Source organism: Chiloscyllium plagiosum, unplaced genomic scaffold, assembly GCF_037043375.1.
Source record: "Chiloscyllium plagiosum isolate Xiang-an unplaced genomic scaffold, Cpla_swu_hap1 HiC_scaffold_5, whole genome shotgun sequence".
NCBI lineage: Eukaryota > Metazoa > Chordata > Chondrichthyes > Orectolobiformes > Hemiscylliidae > Chiloscyllium > Chiloscyllium plagiosum.
In genome coordinates this window covers 67,313,987-67,328,151 of record NW_028270143.1, presented here as the reverse complement: position 1 = coordinate 67,328,151, position 14,165 = coordinate 67,313,987, and the positions used below count along the sequence as shown (strand labels likewise).

The 14,165-nt window shown below is 41.1% G+C and overlaps 1 protein-coding gene across 11 annotated transcripts in view; it reads left to right on the top strand.

Annotated features, from left to right (window-relative positions):
* LOC122549923 (E3 ubiquitin-protein ligase HECW1-like) overlaps window positions 1-14,165 on the top strand; it is a 464,685-nt gene that overhangs the window by 109,999 nt on the left and 340,521 nt on the right. For 10 of the 11 annotated variants that reach the window (XM_043690154.2, XM_043690156.2, XM_043690157.2 and 7 more), the window contains one exon: window positions 12,107-12,214. In XM_043690154.2, the coding sequence (XP_043546089.2) occupies window positions 12,107-12,214 (108 nt within the window). Of the gene's footprint in view, window positions 1-12,106; window positions 12,215-14,165 lie in introns of those variants that run through there. The other variant, XM_087987256.1, reaches the window with a different exon arrangement.

Genomic DNA, 14,165 nt, shown 5'->3' with positions numbered 1-14,165 from the left:
TGCACTCAGTACTGCAGTGCTTATTGGGCACTGCCAAACCAATTGAGGAAAGACTAGACAATTAAGAACTTGATTCACTTACACCTTAAATGTATTTATTGAGTATAAAATCCTGCAAGCTGAATACTCATTTTTGCCTAATGTACCATGATGCTAACAAGGACTGGGTAAGTTTCAACATTGATAGTGGTGTAGTGTTGACAGCAATAGTAGATGATGGGCATTTGATCTGTTGCTACCCACTTTGTGGCACCCAGAGCTGAATGTTGAATTTACTCTAAAAGGTTTCTTCTTTCTTAGCCTTTATTTTTCCTCCCTTTAAAAACAGAGTCGCTTCCATGGATATAAATATTTCTCCAGTATATTTCCCACCAGCTCATTCTACTCAAGTCTGCAGAAGATACTATTAAAAAATGTGAAGTTTATAAGTTTATTCTAAACGGCCTCTTTAATCTCAGGCAAAATGAGTGATGATGAGATTCATGTAATCTTGCATGCATTCTTGCATGCATTACCATTGGGAACTGAGAGGTTATGAAGTGTTGCAATGAGCAAGGTGCAAAATGTGCTGTCCTGAAACAAAAGCAGGAGCAGCTGGTGCTGCCTGTGGGCAGACTTTGTCTCTGAGATTTCAGACAGAAAGGTGAAAAGCCAAAGCGAGTGTGTTCTTTGGAGTGTCTCTTTTCTGTGGACACCAGGCAGAATGCAAGGGAGAAGGCAATCTCTGATCAAATAGATATGTCCTGTGGCAATCTGCAGAATCCAGAAGATTCATCCTGGTAGGCCTTGGAGCTGGCAGGTGTTACAGGGGAGGAGGGAACGATTTGTGAAAACGGGCCTTTTTATTAATGTTGGTGCTACTGACTCGGCCCACATTTTTTGCACAAACATAATTGTCCCTTGAAACTGACTGGCTTGCTAGGCTAGTTGAGAGGGCAGTAAAGAGTCAACCAGTCTGGAATCACATATAAACCAGACTAAGGACACCAGATTTATTTTCTTAAAGGACATTAGTGAAGCAGATAGGTTTTTATGACAATTACAAATGGTTATGCGGTTACTATTGAACTAGCTTTTAATTTCAGATTTTTATTAAATTCAAATTTCACCAGCTGCTATTGAGGTACTTGAACATCTATGTCCCCACATTCTTTACCCTGGGTTTCTGAATTATTAGTCCAGGGATTTTACCACTAAACCACCATCTCTTCATAATCTATTTAGTTCAGGACTTCTCTGAAAACTGAGAGAAACAACTTTTGGTGATCACTTGATGTTGTGTCTCTGAGCAATGTGGAGAAGCATAGCCATTGGAAACTGAGATTGATGTTGAGTCTTTTTGAGAACAGCTATTCAGTAGAAAGAGAGATATACGATATAGTTGCAGTGTGGCATTTGTTGTTGTGTTAAAAAGTTGGAAGGGGAATTGTTTCTGTTGTTTAGGGTATCAGTTACTTACCAGGCAGAATTTACTCAGGAAAATAAAAGCAAAATACTGCGAATGTTGGAAATCTAGAACAAAAGCAGGAAGAGCTGGAAGAACTCAGCAGATCTGGCAGAATCTGTGGAAAGAGAATTGGAGTTAACCTTTTGAGTCAAGTAAGACATTTTCACTTCCGAATGTTGATGTTGAAAGTTTCCCCATAATGTGAGACTTCAGAAAGCCCTTGGAAAGGATCAGAAAACAACACTGCACATTAGCAGCATGATCTTCTTGCTACCCTCCTCAAACTTACAGTCAGACGAATTTCCAATCTGTTACAACCCACATTGTGGCACGCAAAACTGAATGTTCTCTTGAATGTTGAACTTGGTTCTTTTTTGGTTTTTAATTTTCCACTCCTAAAAACAGAGTCACTTTCATGGACATAAATATTTGTCCAGTGCGTTTCCCACCAGCTCAGTCTACTTGAGTCTGCGGAAAATATTATTATAAATAAAAAGTTTATAAGTTTGTTCTAAACAATCTCTTTATTTTCAGGTAAAATGAGTGACAATGGGATAGTCAGGAAACCAATTGCTTCCTGTATGGTGCTGGATGGCTTGGTGGTCTTAATATCCTCCCTGATCTTTGCACTGCAGGCCTGCCCTTGTCCTAGGGTCTGGCCAACAGCACATGCTTCAATCCTTGTTTCAACTGAGCTGGACGCAGGGCCTATCCCCTTTCCCTACTGTCATCAAAGAATTCAGGGCACTTTGCTGTAATTCAGTAAGTAATGACAGAACTTGAGGAACACTGGTATTAGTCTAACAAACCTGTGCTTCTCTCTATTCATGGCTATTATATCCTTACCAAAATTGAATGCAATATTCTGGATTGGGTCCAGCCAAGGATCTAAACAACTGAAGCATAACTTCATCCACTCTAATTCAGACACTTTGATAAAAGTCAGCAGTCCAACTGACCTTTTGAGTGTTGTTTTTCCTGTGGATAAATAAATAGTATCTGTAACAATAGGTCAGAGGCTAGGAATACTATGGCAAATAACTGACGTCCTGACTCTCCAGAGCCTGTCCACCATCAACAAGGCACAAATCAGGAGTGTGATGGAATACTCCCCACTTGCCTGGATGAGTCCAGCTCCAAAAACACTTAAGAGCTTGACATCATCCAGGACAAAGCAGCCTGCTTGATTGGTACCACATCCTCCACCACTGATGTTGAGTAGCAGCAGTGTGTACTATCCACAAGATGCACTGCAGAACTTCACCAAATTTCCTTAAGCAGTGCTTACTAAACTCATGACCACTTCCATCTAGAAGGACAAGGCAACAGATATATGGGAACACCACCACCTGCAAGTTTCCCTCCCAGCCACTCACCTTCCAGACTGGGAAATATATCGCCGTTCCTTCACTGACACTGAGCCAAAATCTAGGTATTATCTCTTTAATAGCATTGTGGATCAACCCACAGCACATGGATTGCAATAGTTCAGCTCACCACTACCTTCTCAAGGGTAACTGGGGATGGGCAATAACATAGAACATAGAACAGTACAGCACAAGAACAGACCCTTTGGCGCACCATGTCTGTGCTGACCATGATGCAATTGTAATTTAATCCTATTTACCTGCACATGGCCTGTATCCCTCTATTCCTTGCCTGTTCATGTATCTGTCTAAATGCCTCTTAAACTTTGCTAATGTATCTGTTTCTACCACCTCTCAATGTTAAAAAAAAACTTTCCTCACATATCTGCTTTTAAACTTTTCCCCTCTCATGCTAAAACTATGCCCACTGGTATTTGGCATTTCCACGCTGAGAAAAAGACTGACTATGCATTCCTCTCATAATTTTAGCTACTTCAATCAGGTCACCCCTCAGCCTTTGACACTCTTGTGAAAACACACTCCAATGCACACAACATCCTGGTAAATCTCTTTTACACCCTCTCCAAAGCCTCCACATCCTTCCTAAAGTGTGATGACCATAACTGCATGCAGCATTTCAAATGTGGCCTATCTAAAATCTTACAGAGCTGCAACAGGACTTGCCAACATTTATATTCAATAACCGCTGGCCAGCCACTGCCACCCATGTCCTCATGATTGTATTAAAAAATGTAATTTGTGTACTTGGATACCCAAAATACTTCGCTCCTCAGCAGTTCCTAGTTTCTTATAATTCAGACATATTCAGATTTATTTTTTATTGCCTTCAAAATGAATGAGCTCTCATTTGCCCACATTGAACTCCATGAGTCGTTGCTGTGTCCATTCACATTTCTGTCTATGTCTTTCTGCATATTCCTGCTTGCATCGATGTCATTTACTGTGCCTCCTAATTTAGTATTATTACAAATATACAACTTTTCATTCCATATCCAATCATGAATGAATATCTGATGAGAATCCAGAATGGATCCTTGGATTACACCCCTTGCCATTTCCTGCCAGTCTGATCATATCACCTTTAAACCAACTCAACCTACCTATAATGTGCAAGACCAGCTTTTGCTGTAATTAATATTAAATTGAAGATGCTGCTCAAGCTATTGGTCTCACTACCGAAAACTGCAGCGGTACACAAGATGTACTCCCCTATTTTTGGCAATCGGCTGCTGTAATCATTGAACAGCAGAAGTAGGAAAATCCATTGCAACATCCAGAAATGTCCTCCTCTGAGACTCAGAAAAGAATTGGAAGCAACAATGGAATGGATGTTTACAAAAGAACAGCTGCAGTGCCTTCCCAAGAATACAAAGGCAATACATAAAGTACCTGAGTGATTTATAACCATAGTGTATTGTGGGTTAGGTGTCCTATTTAGGGTTTGAGTGGGGAATGGGAGGGCGCTGTGGATCGTCGGCTGGAAGTTTCCTTTTTGAACTTAAAGTATGGTCACAGTGTCTTAGCATCATATCTTAGCATCATCTATCTCATGTGATCACATGCTTCGCAGCTCATCATCACAAGAGAGGTGATGTCTGAGTTGAATAATTGATGCTGTATTTAAAGGCCAACTAGATACTACTCCTCTGGCTGTAATCTGGGATTTCCCAGGAGCATGTGATGGGCTTCCCACTCCTGCCAACAGCAAACAAATTCCCACCCCACCCCATCCCCTCCAGAAACCCAGAAATGCCTTCCAAGGAGTCAAAACAGACTCCCAGGTTTACCCACGCTGCCTTGCAGATATTGCTGGGTAGGGTCACTAGAGAGAAGAGTCAAGATTAGAGTGGTGCTGGAAAAGCACAGCAGGTTAGGCAGCATCCGAGAAGCAGGAAAATTGACGGTTCGGGCAAAAGCCGTTCATCAGGAATGAGGGCTCATTCTGATCTCCAGCATCTGCAGTCCTCACTTTTGTCTCGCTAGAGAGAAGGTCTATCCTTGTTCCTGGGGTACAGCAACAGGAGGTTATCCCATCAGACCCATCCAACATGGGCCAGTGTTACTGGCCTGCAAAATGGATATCAGGCTGTGCCACAAGAAAGTTGATGACCTCCTGTGCTCAGCAAGAGTAAGTGACACCATCTTTTCTCTGTCACCTCACACACAGGGGAATCAGTCAGTCTCACTCCGCCATGTTGTAAAGGTAATGGTTCTGTAAGGGTTAACACTGGACACTTTTTTAAGCTCCATCCAATCTGATGCTGCCATACAGCCCTTGGTGAGGAAATTGGGAAAAAAGCTCTGGATTGTGAAGGTGTGGTCCTTGTTTCCCCACTTGTACCTCACGGCCATCATACTATAAACTATATCTTGTTAAAATGAGAGAATCTTGTTAACGCTCACTAATGGCTATTCCTCTACTACTTTAAGCCAAATTGGTTCTGAAATCCTGTTAAGGCAAGAGGATTGGTGCCACCATCCTTCCCACCCATCAAGCTCAATGGCAATTAGTGGTAGGCAGTTGGTGTTTAATCTCGAAAAGCGTAACGGTGAAAAATCCATTAGACCCAGGAGAGGAAGTTTACAGAGGACCGAGTGAGTTTACAGTTTTACCACTTCAAAATATTTTATAATCAACCTGTCCAGACATGTTTGGACTCACCTCTTGAGAAAGTTGGGCTGAATCCGGCCTCCTGGCCACTTTATTATTTTTTTTTTAAATTTAACCCCCACACTACCACCTAAGTGCGGTAGTGCTTATTTTATCCCCAGCACCCATGGTGTGTGTGTGCAGGGGTGAGACACAGTGAAAGACACAAAGTGCACAAATCTTTATTCCCTGGCCACTTTATACTTTGAGAACTACTCATACAGCAGCTGCAAGCACTTGAACAAGCAAGTAGTCAGCATGAACTCTGAGAAAGACCATCAAAAGAGAACCAGTAGTATTCCAGGGCATAGCCTTTACTTTGGACGTGTATGAGGATCACTCTGGGAAGAAAAGCTTTTAAGGTTTTATCCCACTTGGTAATTTCCAATTCCATTGGGAAGATACAGATTACAGAAGTTCCAGAAGTAGTTACAGATCCCATTGATCTCAAGCAGATAGAGGTTTGGTTAGGAAGTGAATATCTCAGAGTTCTGTGAGTACAGTTAAAAATCCTTCTTGGGTAAGAGAAAATCTTCAAATTAAAGGTGCAGAAAATGTCTGAGAAGGCTATAGGTGAAAAAGGCAGTCCTTAAACTCACAACAAGTATAGCCACTATAGTGAGTGGACACCGCAAAGCAGTAAGGAAGTAGGGAAATCAAGAGCCACAGAAGTACATTATACTGAGGTGATAATGCTGGGAATGTCTCAAAGCAGAATTCAAATGATAAAAGGGAAAATTCCAAGTTTAAGCAAACAGAATCTAACAGTTGATTTTTCAGATCAATATTGTGAGCTTAAGAGCTTGTGTTTATTGCAGTGACTTACAGGCTCTGCGGGTAACCCATGAAGTCAGAAAGATCCCTTTTTCTTCATCTCTGCTAGTGTATTTGTTTCCCTGATGACCTGTCACTCTCCTCTACCTATCTCTCCATTTTGGTTCAGCCACTTTCATGTTGCTATCAACTTTGCTCAGAACCCCTGACTGCTGATGCCATTGCTGACTCTCCCCATGTCAAGGCCAAAGTGATGATGATTTGTTCTGAACACACCCCCCATCTCTGCAGCACCCAAAATCATCTGCTCACCCATCGATATTAATTGTTTCCTATGACTGTGAACAAGCTCTCAGATAGAACATACAACCAGTCCCAACCCTAGGTGACCTGCCTTAAGGTTAGATAATGCCAGGAATAGAACTTAAATGTCTGTGGATGATATCTAGCCTATTCCCTAATTGACCATGGCCACCCCCAGACAGAGTTTGTAGGACTGTGGTTAGGGTTCTTCCCCTAGATTGAATCTGCAGTATGATCCTGACAGACCAATACTATTTAACTTCCACGACTGATAATAACCTAATCCTCTGACTGTAACAGCTAATTTCTGGACTGTTGGATCACTTGCTTCACTGACTGTGGCTAAACTCTCACACTAGAAATGGCCTGGCCCTCGGGCTGACTGGATTCAACCCTCATCCCACTCAATATGCCACCCTTACTCTTTCACACAATGCTATGCCCTTCAATGTACATGCACAATGTTTGCCATATAAGTTGTGGGCACATGTGCCATCTTTGATATTAGCATAGTACCAAGCCTTATAGTGGCATGAATAACCTCCCCTTCCCAATATTGATGCTTCAGTCTTTCTTGCAACTTGAGTCTCCTGCCTTGACTTTTGCACTAAAGTGTCCCTCTCAACCATAAGTTAACTTGCTTGCCTTCTGTATTACAGTGAGACAAAAGCTATAGCCTGACTGTGCACCAAAGCTAGTGCCAACTGTGAAGGAGAGGCTGGTGCATGCCAAACTCCACCCTGCCCTCATTTCCAAAGAGGTGCCTTCGCAGTTGTAGAGGTTACAGCAAAAGTGAAAGTGAGGATAGTTTGAAAAGTTTTTGGGAGCGGCAGTCAAAGTTTTGTACTTACCTGACCAGGAGACTGAAGAGCAAAGACAATGGGTATGTTCTTGTTTTATACAATGGAGTTTCTATAGCATCAAGCATCTTGGTTGGGCAGAAATTTAACTGGGAAGGGAAAGTCCATTCCAGCGGTATTTATAATTCATGAGATCCCAATGCATGTATATAGGCTTCTTTGGGCTCTTGTCGCACAGTGGTTGTGTTCCTACCTCTGACTCAGGAGGTCTGGGTTCAACTTGCACCTGCTGCAGAGGTGTGCAACAACATCTCTGAGCAAGTTGATTAAAATCACTTCTGTAAATAAAGGCAAGAAAGCCATCTTGTCATCTAGGAGGGATAATTTAATTGCAAACGTTTCCCTCAATGGCCAGAATCTGATTGATTTTTGGTCTCGTTCCCAATTAAGTAATTACACTATCCATTAATCTTGTCACCTTAGTGACTGAAAAATCATTCCCTTGGGGATGGTTTATCCAGAGTGGGTGAAGGGAGGATCAGAGGCCAGTGAATGAGTGATCCATGCGTACATTGTACTTCTTATTGAATTTGAGGATTGATATAGCTGGGGAAAAGGATTTAAAAAAGGTAGTTTATCATTGAGAGCAGAAGCAAGGGTTATCATTGTCTTTCATTCAAACCTGGAACAGTGAGAAATGGGAAAACATAAGAACTAGGAGCAGGATTAGGCATGTCAGCCCCTTGGGCCTGCTTCACCATTTAATTCAGCCATGGATGATCTCATCTTTATCTCAACTCCACAAACCTGCTCATAACCCTTCCACCCGTTACTAAGTGAAGATCTGAATATCTCCTCCTTTAACTTATTCAGTGTCCTACCATCCACTGCACTGGGATAGTGAATTCCACAGATTCCCAGCCCTTTGACAGAAGTAATTCCTCCATATCTCTGTTTTACATTTGCTACCCCTTATGCTAAAACTATGACCTTTCATTCTAGATTGTCCCACAAGGGGAAACATCAACTCTATGTCTGCTTTGTTAATCCTCTTTAGTATCTTAGATCTCCTCTCATCTTTCTACACTCTAGCAAGTATAAACCTAACTGTGCAATCTCTCCTCATAAGACAAACCATTTCTTTGTGGAATTAATATAAATGAACTTTTTCGGAACTATCTTCAATACAATTACACTCTTCCTCAAGTAAGTGGAGAAAAGCAGTATGCAGTATTCCAGATGCTGTCATACCAATGCTTTGTACAGTTGCAACTACACTTTCCTGCTTTTATACTCCATTCCTTTAGAAATAAATGCCATAATTTTATTTCCCTCCTTATTACCTGCATACTAGCTTTCTGCTATTCGTGCATGAGGACAACTAGATCCTTCTGCACTATAGCATGTTAAAAGTTCTTTCTGTTTAGCTAATAAGTTGCCTTTTTATTCTTTTGGCCAAAATGGATAATGTCCTGCTTATGCAATGTTGATATAAGAAAGTGGAACACAATATTTAATTCTATTAGTAAGCCAAATCTGGTGATAAATAGTAAAACTGGTTGTCCACCATATATACTTAGGTCTGTATCCCTTTGAATATGAATTCTAAAACCCCATTTACTTTTATTGTACCCTCATGAGATTGCTTGTGGCCTTTCAAATGATTTCTGAACTCTTAGATTCTTTTGAAAACAACAAATGCTGGAGATCACAGTGGGTCAGGCAGCATCCATGGAGAGAAAGCAAGCTAACATTTCAAGTCTAGATGGCTGTCTCCATGGATGCTGCCTGACTTGCTGTGATCTCCAGCATTTGTTGTTATCAGTACAGATTCTGGCATTGGCAGTAATTTCCTCTTAGATTCTTCTCCTGCCTTTCAAACTGAAGTGGGTAATGCTACATGCCTGGAACTACACCAGTCCAATTATATCTCACAGCATTGAGAGATAAATTGAAGGGTATCTTGAAGATTCAAACTATTGATATCTTCATTATTGATAAAAATAACAAAAAGCTACAGACTTAACACTCATACATGCTGAACTCTACCAATAAGTGAATTTCACAAAAGGCTGCTATCATTATTAGCTGATCTCTGACCAAGCAAATGCAAGCATTTCACTGTTCAGCGACTAGAACAGATAGAACTTTGCTGTCTGCCCTTTATGCACTTTATCATTGGCTTTTATGAAATCAAAGTGCACAATACCACTAAGCTATTAGGATTGATTCATCAAAATATTTGATACAATTAGTGAGAACTCAGATTTCAAAAGTGACATTGGCGTTCCTTCAAAACCAATGTTATGTCTGGGTAATCTACAGCATACCTTTCATATATCAGCAACAGGCAAATCACTGGAAGAACGTTGGCTGCAAATAACCTTTTTAAGAAAAAAGCTAAAGACATTTTCTAATTGTTGAGTATAATTTTATCCACTTATCTCTAATAGCGTGGCTTCCACATGACTAAAATGAATCTTGGGTATGACTTTTTCTATGGTTTTATTTTTGGTGCGTTCCTGACACCATCTTTCCAGGAACTGGATTCCTATTTGACTATTAAACTTACAACCTGACTCCACCTTCACAAAAGGATATCCCACCATCTCAAGAAAGCCCATTTGATACTGCTTCAAGTTAATATCACCCAGTCTGTAAGACTGAGTAACTTTTGTTGGGAAGGGCATCATTATAGTTGGCGCCTCACATTTGAAAGAATCAGATTCAGCCTTATTGGAAACAAGCACATTTTTAAAATGTTTAAAAAAATAAATCCACAAGCTATCCTTAGTCAGGTTAATGCTGTATATTATTTTCATGTATCCATTCATGGGATCTGGACTTTACTGTTTGTGGCAGCATTTAATGCCCATTCTTAATTGCCCTGGAGAAGATGGTAATGAACGCCCTTCTCGAACTGCTGCAGTCCATATGGTTTAGGTGTTCTTAGGAGAGGACTTCCAGGATTTTGATCTAGTGACAGTGAAGGAAAGACAATACATATCCAATTGAGGATGGTGTCTAACTTGAGAACAACTTGAAGGTTTACATTAGATTACATTACATTACAGTGTGGAAACAGGCCCTTCGGCCCAACAAGTCCACACCGACCCACCGAAGCGCAACCCACCCATACCCCTACATTTACCCCTTACCTAACACTACAGGCAATTTAACATGGCCAATTCACCTGACCTGCACATCTTTGGACTGTGGGAGGAAACCGGAGCACCCGGAGGAAACCCACGCAGACACGGGGAGAACGTGCAAACTCCACACAGTCAGTTGCCTGAGGCGGGAATTGAACCCGGGTCTCTGGCGCTGTGAGGCAGCAGTGCTAACCACTGTGCCACCGTGCCGCCCACTAGGTGTTCCCGTGTATCTGCTACCTTTGTCCTTCAAGATGGTAGTGGTTTGGAAGATGCTATCGAAGGAGCCTTGCTGAGTTTCTGTGGTGCATCTTACAGTTGGCAAGCACTGCTGCTACTGAATGTCAGTGGTTTCATCATGATGAGAAAGCATTCCTGAGATTATGTTCAGTGAGTTATTGGAGCAGTGAACAACATTTCCTCAAATCGCAAACACAATAACCCAAAAGTTCCCAATCAGGCCGAGAGTGTATTGGTCCCAAGTGTATGACTTCATAAGAAAAATGTAGGCCTCATGTGCACTTATGTAAATAGGCCATGCATTACAAAAACCAAGGAGACAATGTTGGTGGTGAATGCGTTAAATGTTCTTTGGAATCCCTGGATTAAGGAAAAACACCATTGAGCTTTTTTAGTAGTGTGAGGATAGAGGTTGGATGAAGCTTCCTGATGCCCACATCCCATGAATGAATGAAAATATATTAGGATGAAGTTTTGCGGATAAACGGAGCAGTTTATCACTGGTCACTGACGGTGTAAAGACATGAAGATTGACTTCAAAAGCAGAAATTGTTAGAGAAACTCTGCAGGTCTGGCAGCATCTGTGGGAAGAAAGCAGAGTTAATGTTTTGAATTTGGTGACTCTTCATCCTGAAGGTTGACAGCCACTCATAGAATTGGACAATGAAGAAAGTCACTGACGTGGCGATATGAGGGGAAACAAGGTTTATAACGTGTAACCTAGGGACTCTTGTGATGCAGTGGTAGTGTCCCTACCTCTAGGCTAGGAAGCATTAGGTCAAGTTGTAACATCTCTGAACAGATTGATTAGAAATGTCTATAATGTGTGAAATATTTTTAAGTATTGAAAAGCAATTATAAATTATTGCCAGCTTGCAAAGAGACAAGTGTTGAAAGTTGTTTGGTTATTGCTTATCATGGTAAGACCTTTCTGGCGATCAGCAAAGTATTTTTTCAGTTAATGCGCAATAAGGATGTTACAGCTTTTAACTAGCACACATTGAGGAAATGGGCTGAGCTCCTGCCCTGCTGGATTTTATCAGACCTGACTTTAAAACAAGACAATTCCCCAACATCAGTTCTATCAAGTCAATGTGTATTGGCAGTAAAATCTCTAAGACTGATTTCTAGATTTGGGGTTCAAACTACGGCAGCGAGCTGTTCAGATTTCATTTTCAGTCAATCCCTCAGCTAGGTTTTGCAGTCATTTTATTCTTATTTTTATTCCCTATGTGAAGTTTCCATGATTCCCAGATTTTCCTAAATCCAGCTGTGTAGGGCCTACATTGCGATTGTAATATTCAATCTTATAATACCGTTATGCAAATTATCTGTTTCCTTTTCAATCACAGATGAAGTTCTGTCTGAAAACTTTCTGGACTACAAGAACCGTGGGGTTAATGGTTCACACCGAGGACAGATCATTTGGAAAATTGAGCCAAGTTCCTACTTTGTGGAGTGTAAGTACAATGACGAGTTATTCTGACGATTTTAAATGAGACATGGTCTTTATTTCTTACTTTTTTGCAGAACTTTCGGTGCATTGATGCCAGGTTTGTAAAGAAAATGGCATCAGATTGCTCATGTCTGACACACTCTTTCAAAAATAAAGAGTAAATACCTTCTGTTGAAAATATAAATAATAAATTGGCTTTATCAGGAAGAAAACAAAAATTGTTGCGTAACATATTGCTATTTGAATTCCCATGGTCTGTCAATATTTGAAAATGGACTGATGAAGGCTTTTGCCTGAAACGTCGATTGTCCTGCACCTTGGATGCTGCCCGACCTGCAGTGCTTTTCCAGCACCATTCTAATCTTGACTCATATTTCAAAATATGCCTGATAGGAGAGATGTTGACTGTGCACCATTCATCTGTTTGAAACAGGGATGTAGCATTGGTTATACTGAATTCTGCATAATGATACTTCAAATGATGCAAAAATGTGATTAGCACTGAACTGCCCCCTCAAGTGGTCTAGCAAGCTACATGGTGCAAGGGCAATCACAGCTAGATAACGAATGCTTGCCTTGCTAATTACAACAAAATCCTATAAAGTAATAAAGAAAAATGTACAGAAGTGAAATGCGCTAAACAAGAATATTTGCAGCAGCCTCTGCAGACATCTGTAATGGAGCTTTTGCACCAGCAATAGCCACATGATTCAGTGGTGAAGCCTGGTATTCCCTGATACCGCAACTCGTTCCTTTTAAGTATTTTTGCTAATTTGGTGTTTCTTATGACCCTCTCGGACTGCATCACCCCTTCAGCAGAAAGGGGCAGGTTTTTCACCACATGCGGCAGAACTGAATGCAGTGAGGTGCAGAGCATTTTTCTGGAGCAATAAGTGCTGTGTCAGATTTGCTAAATTACCAGCGGCATTTGGCAGGTCACAAATCAAAGAACAGAGTGGAAAGTTCTGAACACAGTTTTTATGCTAACACGCAATCCCAGCTCTGCAGCAGTTTGGGCTAATTATGTCATTTTTCTGCACTCCCATCTTTTTAATATGGATGCGTTTGCTGAATATGCTTCTGTAAACACTGGGGGATCTCAAAAAATACTCGATGAATTGTCAGAGATTAATTATTATGAGTAGTCGATAATTCCATTATCATTGTATCATACAACCAGCAGGGTGGAAACAAGATGGATTGTAGTCTTTTTGATCTAGCTGTTCCTATGGTTTCTATTGCTGATCAGTTTTATTCAAATGACATAGTCACATCAGAGTAAAAACACTCAAAGGGAACATTTAGAAGTTGAGTATGTAATGTTCCCAAGTGCAGATTTTCCTATCGCTGTCACATTTTTTTGCACAGGGTTGTAGTACTGACAGAACTATGGATATACAGAATCACTTGAGGTGTCACTCTGCTGCACCCAGATTGCATTAGTGTTCAGGCAGTATTTGTTCAGAAATATCACTGTGCCGGTCAGTAAATGTTGCCTAGAAAACAGACATGATGTATTGATTGTGCAATGTTCCACAATCTTTTTGAATTAGACATGAATTCTCTAGTCCCATGCATGGCAATGGGCAACACAATTCTGACACTGGACCTGGTTCATCAGGCTTGCTATCAATCCAGGCCAAGTGACATTCTACTCTTGAAGATTCTCTGAAGGTGTATTTCACCAGGTTTTTTTGGCTGGGCTCATCTTCTTCCATTTGACGGTGTTGACTCTGTTGCAGCCTCTCTGGTAGTACACACCTCCAGAGTTGAAGGATGCACCCTGGCAACATCAGCTGCCTCTCCATTGTGATGTCCTGGGGCACCTCTGAACAACCCTCTGCATCTATCCTCATTGGTGGTGCAGTCTCCTCATATGATGCAGACTGCACTGATAAAAGACATCCCATGTACATGTTGCTTTTGCTGTTCTCTTCCACAGTACTGATGTTTTT